General features: G+C 38.6%; 1 protein-coding gene across 7 annotated transcripts in view; it reads left to right on the plus strand.

Annotated features, from left to right (window-relative positions):
* Nucleotides 1-14,750, plus strand: part of Schip1 (Schwannomin interacting protein 1) — a 410,317-nt gene that overhangs the window by 345,625 nt on the left and 49,942 nt on the right. For 4 of the 7 annotated variants that reach the window (XR_011331312.1, XM_069821042.1, XM_069821041.1 and 1 more), the window contains 3 exons: nucleotides 10,188-10,435; nucleotides 11,443-12,069; nucleotides 12,227-12,324. Coding sequence is in view for 6 of the 7 variants with exons in the window: in XM_069821042.1 (XP_069677143.1) it covers nucleotides 10,188-10,435; nucleotides 11,443-12,069; nucleotides 12,227-12,324 (973 nt within the window). In the remaining variant the exon portion in view is untranslated. The remainder of the gene's footprint in view (nucleotides 1-10,187; nucleotides 10,436-11,442; nucleotides 12,070-12,226; nucleotides 12,325-14,750) is intronic. The other 3 variants (XM_069821046.1, XM_069821045.1, XM_069821044.1) reach the window with 1 other exon arrangement.

Raw genomic sequence — 14,750 nt, forward strand, 5'->3', positions numbered from 1 at the left:
CCAAGGCTTTAGGCTAACATTACGACAATATGGCTGCTACTGAGGGCAGAATTAGCCTACTCAATGTATGGATCAGCAACCATATGCAATACCGGATACCTACCAAAATTGCCAGCTTGCCGGAGAGAAATCAAGCAATGATTACCATGCACTAGAGGTGGTAACACTCGGTATCGAACTGTTCTAAAAGTGACTACTGTCATTTTTTTTTTGTTAATTCATGTATTCGCCACTAACTATACAGTGAAACATTACAAACTTGTGAAATATGCCTATTGGCCTTAACTTCGCCAGAATAACTAAATACTCCTAAATAATATTGAATATTATAGTAAATTACTGTAAACTCTTTTCTCTCAAATAGTGATTATTAGGGACCGTAGTCTAACCCTAAGCGTACGGAGATAAGGTTAGTTGTTCAAAGACTATATTGACGTGACGTCATGTTTGGCGCTTGCTAACGTACTATCAGGGAACATTTGCCTCTTGTTTGTGCTGCAGTTCACGTTATATTCATGATTCAAAATTAACCTCGCATACTGTTTACAATGCATTCTAATGAAAAAGATTGATACTACGATGATCTTTCCTACAAACTAATTTATTTATTTATTTATTTATTTATTTATTTATACTGGCAGAGTTAAGGACATAAGGCCTTCTCTTCCACTAAACCAGTGTAAAAACACTAATATAAATAATAGCAATACAGAAAACAATGGAATAATAATAATAATAATAATAATAATAATAATAATAATAATAATAATAATAATGCCAGGAAGTCAAAAGGAGAATAGTAATGTCAAAGAAAGCTTTTAATAGAAAAATGAGCATTTTCTGCGGACCTATGGAAAAAGAACTAAGGAAGAGATTAATGAAGTGCTTTGTATGGAGTGTGGCACTGTATGGGGCAGAAACATGGACATTACGACGAAGTGAAGAGAAGCGAATAGAAGCATTTGAAATGTGGATATGGAGAATAATTGAACGTGTGAAGTGGACAGACAGAATAAGAAACGAAGCTGTGTTGGAAAGAGTAGGTGAAGAAAGAATGATGCTGAAACTGACCAGGAAGAGGAAAATGAATTGGCTAGGTCACTGGCTGAGAAGAAACTGCCTACTGAAGGCTACACTGGAAGGAATGGTGAACGAGAGAAGAGTTCGGGGCAGAAGAAGATATCAGATAGACAACATTAAGATATATGGATTATATGAGGAGACAAAGAGGAAGGCAGAAAATAGGAAAGATTGGAGAATGCTAAGTTTGCAGTGAAAGACCTGCCTTTGGACAAAACACTGAATGAATGAATGAATGAATGAATGAATGAATGAATGAATGAATGAATGAATGAATGAATGAATGATAACGACAGTAATAATAATAAAGACAATAATAATAATAATAATAATAATAATAATAATAATAATAATAATAATAATAATAATAAAGACAATAATAATAAGCTACCGACGTAGCTCAGTCGGCTAAGGCGCTTGCCTGCCGACCCGGAATTGCGCTCGTTCGCGGTTTCGATCCCGCTTGAGCTCTTTACCTGGTGGGTTTTTTCGAGATTTTCCCTAGTGTAAGGCGAATTTCAGATAATCTATGGCGAATCCTCGGCCTCACCTCGCCAAATACCATCTCGCTATCACCAATCGCATCGACGCAAAAGTCGACCTGGTTGGCGAGTTGGTATAGCGCTGGCCTTCTATGCCCGAGGTTGCGGGTTCGATCCCGGGCCAGGTCGATGGCATTTAAGTGTGCTTAAATGCGACAGGCTCATGTCAGGCATGTAAAAGAACTCCTGCGGGACAAAATTCCGGCACATCCGGCGACGCTGATATAACCTCTGCAGTTGCGAGCGTCGTTAAATAAAACATAACATTTTATTCGACGCAAAATAACCAAGTAATTGGTACAGCGTCGTTAAATAACCAAGTAAAAAAATAATAACAGTAAGAGTAAAATGTGGAAGTTTAGTTACTTGTAGCTTAACTTAAGAGTTAAAACAATTACAATTTAGTGTTAAGATAATTTGGACCAAAGGAATGATTAACATAATGATGAAAATTTATATATTATTAAAAATAAAAATCATATTCTACAATTAAGTAAAGTTTGAAAAAAGATCATATTCTAGAGCTGAAAAGCAGTTTTTTTGACAGTTTGCTTTGAAAGTGGTCAACGATCTTGAATTGCGCTCTGGCATGGGTTCGATTTCCGCTTGAGCTGATTACCTGGTTGGATTTTTTCCGAGGTTTTCCCCCAACCATAAGGCGAATGTCAGGTAATCTATGGCGAATCCTCAGCCTCATCTCGCCAAATACCATCTCGCTATTACCAATCCCATCGACGCTAAATAACTAATTAATTGATACAGATAAGGAAGAGAAAAAGGAATTGACTGGGTCACTTGTTGAGAAGAAACTGTCTTGTGAAAGATGAACTGGAAGGAATGGTGAACGGGAGAAGAGTTGGGGGCAGAAGAAATCAGATGATAGACGACATTAAAATATATGGTTCATATGCGGAGACTAAGAAGGCAGAAATTAGGAAAGGCGGAGAAGCTGGGTTTGCAGTGAAAGACATGCCCTTGGGCAGAACATTATGAATTAATGAGTTGATACAGCATCGTTAAATAAGCAACTGAAAAAGTAGTCAATGTCTGACTGCTCCTTTACACTATGTACACAACAATACGCTATTTTCATTATTTACAATATCTTAAAGGATGTAGGCTTTACATTATTTAAACATATTACACTATTATACGTACATTACTTACAAAATAGGTAGATTATACTATTATTAAATAAAATATCTTGCATTACAGTACACAAAACTGTAGTAATAATGTAAATAATGTTTGATCAATATAGGCCTGCATTTTTATGATAGTGTAAACTAGTGTAGATAGTGTAAATAATTTAAATCGTAAATATTAGTGTAATTATTAAATTGGTCCATGTTTTGTTCTGCCCAACTTGACGAAACAAATGTCGCGTGAGCAGTCAGTCAAGTACTTCGCTTGCTAGATGTACGCGCATCGTCCACTTAAATACTCTAGTAATACTTAATCCTGTAGCCACGTGGAACAAGGCGCGGCGTTGTAATTAAAGCCTTGGTTTCTCTGAACCGACGCATGCGAGGTGCGGGGTCACAAATCCGGACTACACGAGAGATAGTGAGTGGTTTCTATAGCTGCGAGGTGCGCGATGTGCGCAACTTCGCAGAGAGGCCTCGCTGCGTCGTCGTCTCGGACCGTTTCGTTCAGCCGGATTTCTGGGAGGCTTCAGCAAATAGATTTGGAACTAGAGGGTTGTAAAGAGGAGATATAGATTGGATTTTTTTTTGCACTACTTAATTTAAATTAATTCACAACGTTTTGAAGACTGCTTCTATCTTCCTCTTCAAGTGAGAAAAGAGTAAATGAGAAGGGTAACCTACTCGTTGGGGTCGTTACAAACAGCTATTCCATTTACCTGATCAACGATATATTATATAGAGCGAAATAATTGAAGAGCAATATGAGGATTTACAAAATCGGATATGAAACAAAATAACTTATCTAGGAAAATAAGAGAATTCCAATTTAGATACGTGGAGTAAGGAAAGACGGTCTACTGGACACAAATAACCGTGCATCTAGCAGTAAAATAGTACGGGGACGCGTAAATCTGCACACATAGACCCTAGTGTAAAAGAAACAGGCACTCGTACCTAGTTTTCTTCTCAAGCTGTAAGAAAGAAGGAAATATGACTTTACCGCATACAGATAATGGCACCAGCGAGGTTCACAAAACAGCATACACACTTTAAAATAGCTGACCGCAAAGAAGACTTTCTGAAGTCTCCTATGGTCAGACCTTCAGTCTTACACACACGCGTTCCGGGTTCGAGTTCCGATCAGACCTGGGATTTTTCTCGGGGTTCTCACGTTTCACCATATGTCGACATTTCTCCATTTCGTTGTCATTCCATAGCATTCCCCGAACGCCTGCTGGCGACGCACGGAGAGGGTTGGCCTACGGGCGAGTGGGTTTGCTTGTTCGTGGGTACACAACGAACCTTGTGTAGGCAACCGGTGTAGGTTTGAGAATGTGCTTAGCTTGAGGGTTAGCGCAATAGATCGTAAACGGTCGCAGTGCTGGGTCGTAGTGCACCCCTCCCGAAAATTCCATTCCAAGACCTCCTAAACGTTGAAAACATCAACGAAGAAGAAGAAGAAGAAAAGAGAATAAATATCCATTTTATTAAAATGGTATATCCTGTAGTTATTGTTTGATTAAAAATAATGAATAAACAATATAAATGCAGCAGATGCACTTTTATTTACCTATATTTTCCTTTAATCTATCTAGTTTATTTGAAAACACATTTTCTCTTCATATCTGCTTTCCCAGTAATTTAATTATCAAAGTTTGGTTTCAACTTCATTATCATTGGTAGTGTCTTCTCAGTATAGCCTGCATGAGAGCAAACGATCATTCTTTCCCTATGTTAACATGTTGTATGCTGTTATTAGCTCGGCAGCAGAAAATGAATGCTTCTTGAAAAATAATGTAGCCGGAGTAGATACGATAATTCTAGTAAGTTTAAAAATCTCAGGCATACTTAAATACACTTTTTGTAATTTGGACACTCAAGCTAGGTCACTGCTCAGAACTTCGCTGGACTCATTTAATCTGTAGGCCTGTTAAGGAGTTTGTCTTGGCTTGACTCTTCGGGGGCTGGACTCGGGACGGGTCCTTACACTTAGGCATGCTTTGGCCCATTGCGCGTTCTATACAATGATTGTCTTAAGTCTGGGTGGTATTCGTGAATCCGACGCTGACAGCTGGGCCATCCTGCCTCAGTCCCTGATAGACTTTTTACTTGGTTATTTAACGACGCTGTATCAAGTACTAGGTTATTTAGCGTCGATGGAATTGGTGATAGTGAGATGATATTTGGCGAGATGAGGCCGAGGATTCGCCATAGATTACCCGACATTCGCCTTACAGTTGGGGAAAACCTCTGAAAAACCCAACCAACTAATCAGCCCAAGCGGGAATCGAACCCACACCCGAGCGCGACTCTGGATCGGCAGAGCTACGTCGATGGCTTGCCTCTGGTAGGTCCAATTTCGCGGACGAGCAGCCTCATAAGCGCCAGGGGCTCGGAGCCCCAAGCCCTTTCTATCTCAATTCGGAAACCCGTACTACCATCAAGCCTTTATTCCAGCCCATTTTTACTTTTGCAGATGACAGATGAAATGAGGGGGAGGTAGAGAGTGTTGGTGGGATGAGAGAGGGAAACGGGAGTACTCCGAGAAAATCCCTCTGCACGTCGACTTTGTCCACCACAAATTCCATCACGACCTGGCCGGGGATCGAAACCGGGCTGTCTATGTGGAAGACCAGCGCCATAGCACCTGAAGACGCGGCAAGGAGGATAGGGAGTGGATGCACATTGATTCCTCGCGATTATGAAAACATTATTTATGAAGTTAGCAGAGAGAAAACAAGCCTCCCACATGACGAGTCAAGCGAGCAATTCATTTCCATCGCTTTCTGTCAGACACGCAAAGAAAAAGAAAATAATATGCATGTTCTTATTAATTTATCATTCCAAATAGAATTTCTCTAAAATTACAAGAATATCTGGGGTATTTGCCAGTGAAAGTTATTATCAGATATGTAGGATGTACTTTGCTGTATATTTCATGAACTTCACTATCCCAAAATTGTTTTACTCTTTATTTCCGGAAAATTAGAATGAAAATTAAAATCATTGTATTTCGATTCTAGCACAGTTCGTTCTCTTTATTATTTTTCTGTCAAGTAAAATAACTATGCAATAGGATAGATATATTTACGCGAATCAAAAAATAGTTGCTGATATTATCTCTCCCCCCCCCCCCATCTTCCAGAAAACGACATAGGCCCTAACTTTCGCTCCTTGAAACAGGACATGAAACGCATTTTTACGATTACATACAGCTATTTATATTTTTTCCTGCTTTCAATTCGAGCTGGAAAGCAGTGTCGCATTTGACTCGTGACCGCTTATAACCCGGTCCCAAGATAAGGCGCTGATAAGTAAAGACTCGCCAATGCGTTCCTCATTGTCTCTCTCTCTCTCTCTCTCTCTCTCTCTCTCTCTCTCTCTCTCTCTCTCTCTTCCACTAGTTCACTAGTGTTATGTTGCACTTGGTACTTCGCCAGTTCGTGCTCTATAATATTTCTCACGTAGAATATAGGCCTACTATATCTCAAAACCTATAAATTTGAGGACGTGTCTACATAAATTTATTTTGTTCGTTATCGGCATATATTGTTATACATAATAGAATCATTTGGCGTAAAAAGAGAACTGTTATTAGAAAATCTCGGCGTTTTCTGTAACAGACATAGGCTTATGGTTTGTTTATTTTCTCCCCTTTCACAGCTCCACCAGAACACTTTATACAGTGTGTAGGCCTTTCAGGTTTCATGTTCAGTAATTTAGGGACGTGTTCTTTGGCTAATTCAAATACATATATCCAGAAATTAATAATTACGATGATAATTGCGATAAAGAAAATTTGGACTTCCTACGTTTCCAAACGTTATAGGCCTAAGTAGGTGCATACAATTGCCACACTTGTCATAAAGTTCAAGAAATGACAGTAACCAACATTAAATCATACTAAGTATGAGTCTTAAGTTAAGTCTTAACAATCTTTTGTTTGATTTCTGCTGTTGAGAGAATATAATGTTTCCTATGTTTAACAAGGCGTAATAGATTTTATGGAACTCTTCATCAAATTATTTTAAGCTGTATCAATATTCTTAACATGTAAATAAGAACCTGTTTAGTTTAGTTTATTTAAAAGTAATTAAATAATATAAAATTACAACAGGTTTCGTTAAAATTACATTCAATATATTTCTGTATTGTATAAAAGTTTTTGCTAAAAAGCATATCTTTTAATTTGGTTTTAAAAACTCTATTATCAGTATTTCTTATATTAAGTGGTATTTTATTAAGAAGTTTCACACCCACAACAAAATGGCTATTACAAACCTTGGCTAATCTACATTTAGGAACAGTAATATTTTGGTTATTTCTAGTCTCATTAGAATGTACCATATTACCAGAATCATATTCATGTAAGCCTAAATGTTCATATATGAACATAATATTAGCAAAAACATACAATGAAGAAGAAGTTAGAATTCCAAATTCATTGAATAAGGGCTTACAATGTTCTCTTGGACCAAAACTCTTAAGAATACGCATGTTATTGTTAGGACTTTTGCCCTTTTTAAAACTTAAAGTATTATATATATATATATTTATTTATTTATTTATTTATTTATATAAGTCGTCATTCATTTGGTTGTCTCTAACCGTAGAGTCGCTAGTGTTGTGTTTACGTCCATTAATTATGCTGATATGTAGGGGATCAGAGACGTGGGGAAGGTTTAGCAGATATAGTTAGGCAATAGAAATATCTGGACATTCGACCCTCTGGTAGGCTAGGCATAGCAGCAGTTGAACTATTGATTGTAAGGACTGTATCTTGTTTATGTTGTCTACACGGTTTATAAAATTCGACTGCGTCATAAGGGTAAATCATCTACCACGAGCACTCAAATAATGATGGACTCATGCATTTATGTATATATCTATATGTACAGTACGTGGTCCAAAAAAAAAAGTGAAAGTTTGAGATGTTTATCTCCGCAATACTAATTTTATTCATTGACATCTGAAACAAGCACAAACAAAATTTTAACGAAAGATGTTAATATTTACGGTCACCTCAGGCAATAGAATTTATTTTAAAATTACTCATGAGTGGTCTTTGCGGCTGACGTACGTCACTGTATTATAATAGTTATTGTCAGGTCTGCATCTACTCTCTGGTTGATAGGAAAGCCAACACATCACATATTATCTACAGTAAGACTGCCACATGCACTCCGGCTTGTTCACTTTCACTTTCACTATTTAGAAGAAGGAAAACCATTGCAATTTTCTTGTATTTCAGCATGTGAGAAAATAGTGACTGTGTGGAATTGTGCTAGGATTCCTACTCAAGTGAAATCGAAGCGGAATACCAACCTGGCCCGTCAACATCTACAGAGTTATGAAGACACCTAAATATTCAAAACTCCCTGTGTCGTTTCCGCTTTAGATTGAGTCAATCTACCACATGTGCAGTTGTGTTTGTTGCTGAATCAGTTGGTAAGTCTCTTGGACATAACATAGCAGATATTATGACTCTCTCTGGGAGTTCAGTGAAGCGTTCCAAGAAAGTAGCAAGAAAAGAAGCCTCCGAGGTGGAGGAGCAAGAGACTGCATTGGAGGGACCGCTTTTTGTTGCATTGGGATTGAAAATTGTTGCTATTGTCGATAATTACATGGAAAAAGTCGAATGTATTGCAATCATTGTTACAGGTAATGGGCAAGAAAGCTATTTGGAATTCCCAAGATTGATAGAGGTACTGGAAAATCTCAGGTGAAAGCATGTGGAATCTTAGAAACAAAATTAAAGAACTTGTATTCGATACTATTGCTAGCAATACTGAACTTCACAACTGGACTCCAAATGAGCGAGCTGATTGGATAACTTTCTGTCACCATGTTGAGGAAGTTATTCTATCCCGCATCTTCTCCAGCGTTTTTGGTTCAACAAATGGTCCAGAAAATGAATTCTTTAAAAGGTTTCAGAAAGACTGGCAATCAGTGAACAAAGGCTTATATGCTGCAGCTCCTATTGAACTCTTCCAGGACCCTGTGTTCATAAGACTTCTAACAGAAGCATTAGATTATCTCCCTCGAGCGCTCAAAGATTAATAGCCACGAGAAGATGATCAAGAATTGCTTACTTTGTGCTTACTGTTCCAAAGGAAAAGTATGGGCAATGAGTCATTTCAAGCACCTCCTCAAGCTTGATAGATGGCAAGAGGAATTAATGTGTTGAAAATACTATATCTGTCCAGGTCTCAGTTTAAGTTGTCGGCAAGAGACTTAAAATAATGGATTTGATTTTCTTTGTTAGTGTGGTGTATTAAAACAATGAAATAAAGCACCTTTGGGTATCCAAGCTCCATATTTATTATAGGTACTGAACTTATGACAATTCTTAGAATTTATGCAAGCCAGTCATTGTCACTTAAAACTAATAAGCTCTTTGTAGGCACTTTTGGTTCCTTTCCGAACACCTAGTGGCTCTAGCCTTTTTTGACGACAAAGTAATGGACGAAACTTTAATAATCCAATATTTCAAAAGCTGAAGCAGAATTCTCTTCCAATAAAATTTTGAATGATGCTACTAAACGTGGGATTAATTTAATTTCACAATACACTAATATTCTGACAAAAGACGAAGAGCAGAAACAGTTCTATTGCGACTAATAGCAAATCATCGAAAGAACTTTGCCCAAGGTTGCGGGTTCGATCCCGGGCCAGGTCGATGGCATTTAAGTGTGCTTAAATGCGACAGGCTCAAGTCAGTAGATTTACTGGCATGTAAAAGAACTCCTGCGGCACAAAATTCCGGCACATCCGGCGACGCTGATATAACCTCTGCAGTTGCGAGCGTCGTTAAAATAAAACATAACATCGAAAGAAGTTTCCTGTTCTTACCAAGTGGGGGTTATTATGATGATTTATGAACATTAGCAATGGTAATGATGTTTGGACAATCATGTTTTACTATTTAAATTGTTCTGTGTGTATTTTTAGATCCAGACTCAATTACAACAGAATCGTGAATATCATATACTTTCTTATAGTAGTTAATAAATATCGTCTAAATTGTAAATTCTGCTTCCTAGAGCGACCTCTAATTATTAATATGTTTTTACAAAATTTGGCATGTGCTCGTTTTGGATGTACATGAATAAAATTAGCCTTGTGGAGATAAACATTTAGAACGTTCACTTTTTTTGACCACCCTAATGTACAATATGTAAATTCTTAATGTATTTCCGTATTCCTAGTGTGGTAGTCTTTCAGTCGTTCTTTCGCTTAATAATAAAAAGAGTATCGCTTTCTCAGTAATGAAATTGATTTAGTGTTGATAAAAATTGATTTTTCACTCTGAATCAATATGATATTTTCGCGAAACCGAAAACTAAGTAGATTTGTAGTAAATTTAATACCACGCAAGTTGTTAAGTTAATAGGAATTTCGCGACTATTTTATCTAGAGATGCACGTCTCGAGCATGGTCAGCAGGTGTCACAACTTGACATGTATCTGTGCAGCACACAATGGGCCAGCAACTACGTCACCTCCCCCAACACGACAATCTGCACGACGCCCACGACCGCGGAGGACAACGGCAGCAATCTGAACAACAACATTACGGCTTCTTTGCAGCATCATTCCAGCTACAGCACGTCCTCGGAGTTCCTATCAGAATCCTCTCCAGATGACAGCCTAGGCGATTTCGAAGGTAACAACAATACATTAACCTTTGAATGTATTTATTTGTTACTTACTTGTTTGCTTGATGCTGATTTCTATCATCCTTCTGGATTTTTAGTATATAATTTTTTTCTTCTTTTCTCCTTTTCCTTCGTTATCTATTTTCGACCAGTACTTCCGTTACTTTGTAAAAAAATTACTGCGATCTTCTGTAGCTTTATCGTATTTATTTATTTATTTATTTATTTATTTATTTATTTATTTATTTATTTATTTATTTATTTATTTATTTATTTATTTATTTATTTATTTATTTATTTATTTATTTATTTATTTATTTATTTATTTATGTGTTTGATTATGTCTAAGACATTTTCTGTTTTAAATACCTACATATATTTTTGTGTCATGTGTATATTTCATATTATAAACTGCTGTATAATAATTAAGTTATTTTCTGTGATGATAGCAAATGTGTCAGTTTCTTTGTACTGTATGTATATATGATTTTGTGGTATAAAATGATGTCTATTTTTTTTGTATCATAAGTGACTTCTTTTATCGCTTTGTGTTATAGGTGACCATACGAGTATGTCTGTTTCATTGTGTTATAAACGACTGTGTCAATTGCTTTGTGTTATAAGTGACTATGTTTATGTCTCTTTGTGCTGCAAACATTTATGTTTATCGCTTCGTCTTACGACTGAGTGTCTTGTCACTTTATGTTAAAAAGACTATGATTCTAAGTTAAAAGGGATTGTATATCTGCCGCTATGTGGTAGAAACGACTATTGCTCTGTGTGACTATTCCTATGCGTTATAAACGAATGTGTCTATAGTTATATGTTGTAAATGACTCTGTTCTATGACTGAATGTCGCTATGTGCTACAAACGAATGTATGTCTATCGCTATGTGTTACAAATGAATATTTATATCGGCATATTTATAACGTCTTATATGTCACTCATGTACTGTATGCCTTGTATTGCAAACGACTATCTTCCGCAGTGTTCACAGACGACTTTTATTGCAGACGGGCAGCAGAGCTCTAGCTCCCTGGACGTGTCGCCGCAGGGAGACGAGTACCGGTGCTTCAGCCACGAGGAGCTCAGTGACTCCGACTCTTTGTCAGACGACGGCAACTGCCGGGGGTCCCGGGGTCGCGGGATCGTGAACCCTAATTACCCGGGTTTCCAGCACCTGGCGCACGAGCTGCACGCCTCCGACGAAGATTCGGAGGACGAGGACGACGACGACGACAACAACAACAGCGTAAACCACCTGGGCAGTGCGGGCAGCAAAGCCTTCTACGACAAGCCCAAGTTCAACATTCCCGCTGACGCCGCCGACGCCAAGGACCTGAACGTGGTGGTGAGCAGCATGGCGGCGCTGGCGCTAGCAGGCGACGCTTACCTCTCTGGAGCCAAAGAGGATCTTCTCGCGGCCGACTCGGAGGGCGAGGAGAAGTTCAGTAAAGAGGAACGTGAGAAGGAGGAGGTACCGCGGAAGAAGGAGAAGATGGATATCAACCTCAGCGTCAAGGAAGAGGTTCCGGGGGTGCGTCGTCGCGACGCTGCCCACCGTGAACATGTACTGGCCAATAGGCGTTCCGTGCCCGGCGCGGCTCGCGACAAGAAGCGTTCCTCCGCGGAGATACTAGGTACGTGCCTGCTGACACTGATTTCATTCTTCCATTAATATATTCTCCCCTTTTATCCCATTCTGTTCTCGTTTTGTTCTCTGTTATCTTCTCTTTTAGCCTTCCTCTTCTTTGTCTTTCGTTCTGTATTGCTACAACTTGTGTGTTGTGTTTGTAGGGGGCTTCGATGTTTACAACATAGAGACGGCAATGCCAAAGATCGACCTGGACGCCATAGAGTCGCACCTGAGGGCCGCGCGCGAGGAGGAGCGCCGGGTGAGTTGCATGCAGTGCGTGACTTGTCTCTTGATTTTGATTCTCATTCCAGACTCGAATGCAAACGCAAAGGCACTTTAACAGACATCAGGTGAAATTGCAGTGATGAACTGCTTGAGTTGAGTGGCATGAAACTTGTAGGAGGTTGCGAGAATGCGGAGGGATAAAGTTCAGTCAACTTCTTGGCAGTATAAAATGTAGCCTAACTTTTACGACTATTTCCGCCTCGTTGATCTGAACGACAAGAACAGATGAAATAAAGAAGACTAGCTTTACTCAACCCATGTGCTCTGTCTTACAACGTCGGTCTCCCAATGTCTGAATATAATAACTTTATTTTTACGGTCCCTATGTTATTGAGTCGAAGCTTCAATGTAAACACATCATTCATCTTGGCGACTTCGATGATAACCTTGGCAACGAGATGACACCTTCAGCTGCCAATGCAATGGTATCTCGCGAAGCGGAACAGCCAGTTCTCTGCTCACTTTCCCTTGACGGAAGTGGCGTCACGGAGGGAGGCAGTAGTGCGTCTCAGATCCCGTCACGTGTCCGAGTCTGTTCACAAGTGCTGGATTTGCTTTCAAGTGTGTATGTGCAAGATGTAAGATGATGTATGCTACTTTGTTGGTTTTGAGTATTTTCGCTCGAACTTAAGGCTGTGAACTGTCATTGACACAAAGACGAAAAGCTTTTCAGAATACATTCTTTTCGGATTGAGATGGGTATTCGGTAATATTATTCAGCAGGAGGACGTCGTTATCAAGCCTATATATATATATACATTCGAAACCCGTGTTGTTACGTTGCGTCTCAGTGTTTCGCCATTTTTGGCCTTTAAGTGCGGTTGGAACGTCTTGTAAGTGTGTGCTTCAGATTCGTCCAGTGTGTTGCCGACTCATGTACTGAATTGTCGTGAAACTCGTCTGACAGCAGAACATCAGTCGCTACGTGAGCTACAATTTAAATGTATAAAATGAGGGAGTAGTTAATCAGTGGGTGTGAAGTAGGATGAAGGCTTCCAGGCAGTACAAGAAGGATACATTATATGTGTTGGATCTGTACACACTCACGTACGACTCGCACGAGACCCTTGACTCACTGAGCCAATACGTAAGTGAGTAATTCTATATCTCTGTTTTAAATTCTCCTAAATCAGATGTAAAATCAGATAATTTTCTCTTTGTGCCGACGAAAGTTATTAGCAAATTAACTAATTTCTCCGCTATACTCGAAATTCTCGCGCTGCCATATTGCCAAATCTGCCAGATTTAGGAGAAAATCAACCCATTGGAGAAGTGAAAACCTGTCATGCGGACTGTTAATTAAATTAGTTGAGTACCTTGCCTTGCAGAGCCCGCCGTCTGCGACAAAGTAAGTCAGAAAACGTTCAAAATTTGTCGACTCGATGGATTCATTCCAACCACACTTTATCTTGCATTTGTCGTCAGAAACTGGGAATTCTGCTGGGACGTACAAGTGTTGAAAGTGTTGCTGTCCTAAAGACACATTGCCAGTCTTATGAAATAGCGACGAATTATTTAAAAAAGAAAAGGAAACGGGTGAAACATTACAAAACACCTTAGTCCGCACCGATTTCTCCGACTTGAATTAGTTGTAGGCCTACATGTATGACAAGTAAGTTGAATACATTGCTCATCGTTCATTTCTATTATTTTATTTTGTAGCTTGTAAATATGTGTCTAGAATAGCTAAGTGAATTACTTAAACCGTGATTTTGATGCGAAGATTTTCGTTGTGCATAATACATCGGTCTCCGTCTTTAATCCCGTTGAAACAAATATATAATTCTTATATTATGTTCCCTTTAACCAAATTTTCTCTTCATTATAGAGACCATGTTTTTGTGTACGTGTCTTTTAAATCGACACTTCAGTTTTCATATTGAATAGTACAGTAAAGCTGCATCTACACGGTTCAATTTCCCATGCGCGTATGCATGCAATCTGAGAAGAATTTTGAAAGAATCAAGTTTAAAACGCACGTTGAATTAATATGTATAAAAATTTTGTGTCTACATGGTGCGCCGTTTTGTTTTCACCACGTATATATATATATCAATCTTGCATGCATTGCTTGAATATGTAAAATTGAAAGAAACGTTGAACCATGTAGATACGTCATTTTTACTGCTTCGTTCGATTCTACAACAAAGTTGAATGAATACCAATGCTGCTCTAAATAAAATTATTCACACGATAAATACGGCGACATTGCATTTAATTTTTGTCAAGGCTACATTTTTAGGTAAGGAAAAGGCTGTAAAATGGTGACCAGTCGAAAACAAATTAATTGCTTATTCTGTGTGCATAGGGGAAAGGAACTGACCACCCTATCCCATTATCTCCTGGCCTAATTGCCTCATAATTGGTGCTTTTTGGTATCACTTGTGAGGTTCAGACCTG

The sequence above is a fragment of the Periplaneta americana genome, chromosome 3 (assembly GCF_040183065.1).
Source record: "Periplaneta americana isolate PAMFEO1 chromosome 3, P.americana_PAMFEO1_priV1, whole genome shotgun sequence".
NCBI lineage: Eukaryota > Metazoa > Arthropoda > Insecta > Blattodea > Blattidae > Periplaneta > Periplaneta americana.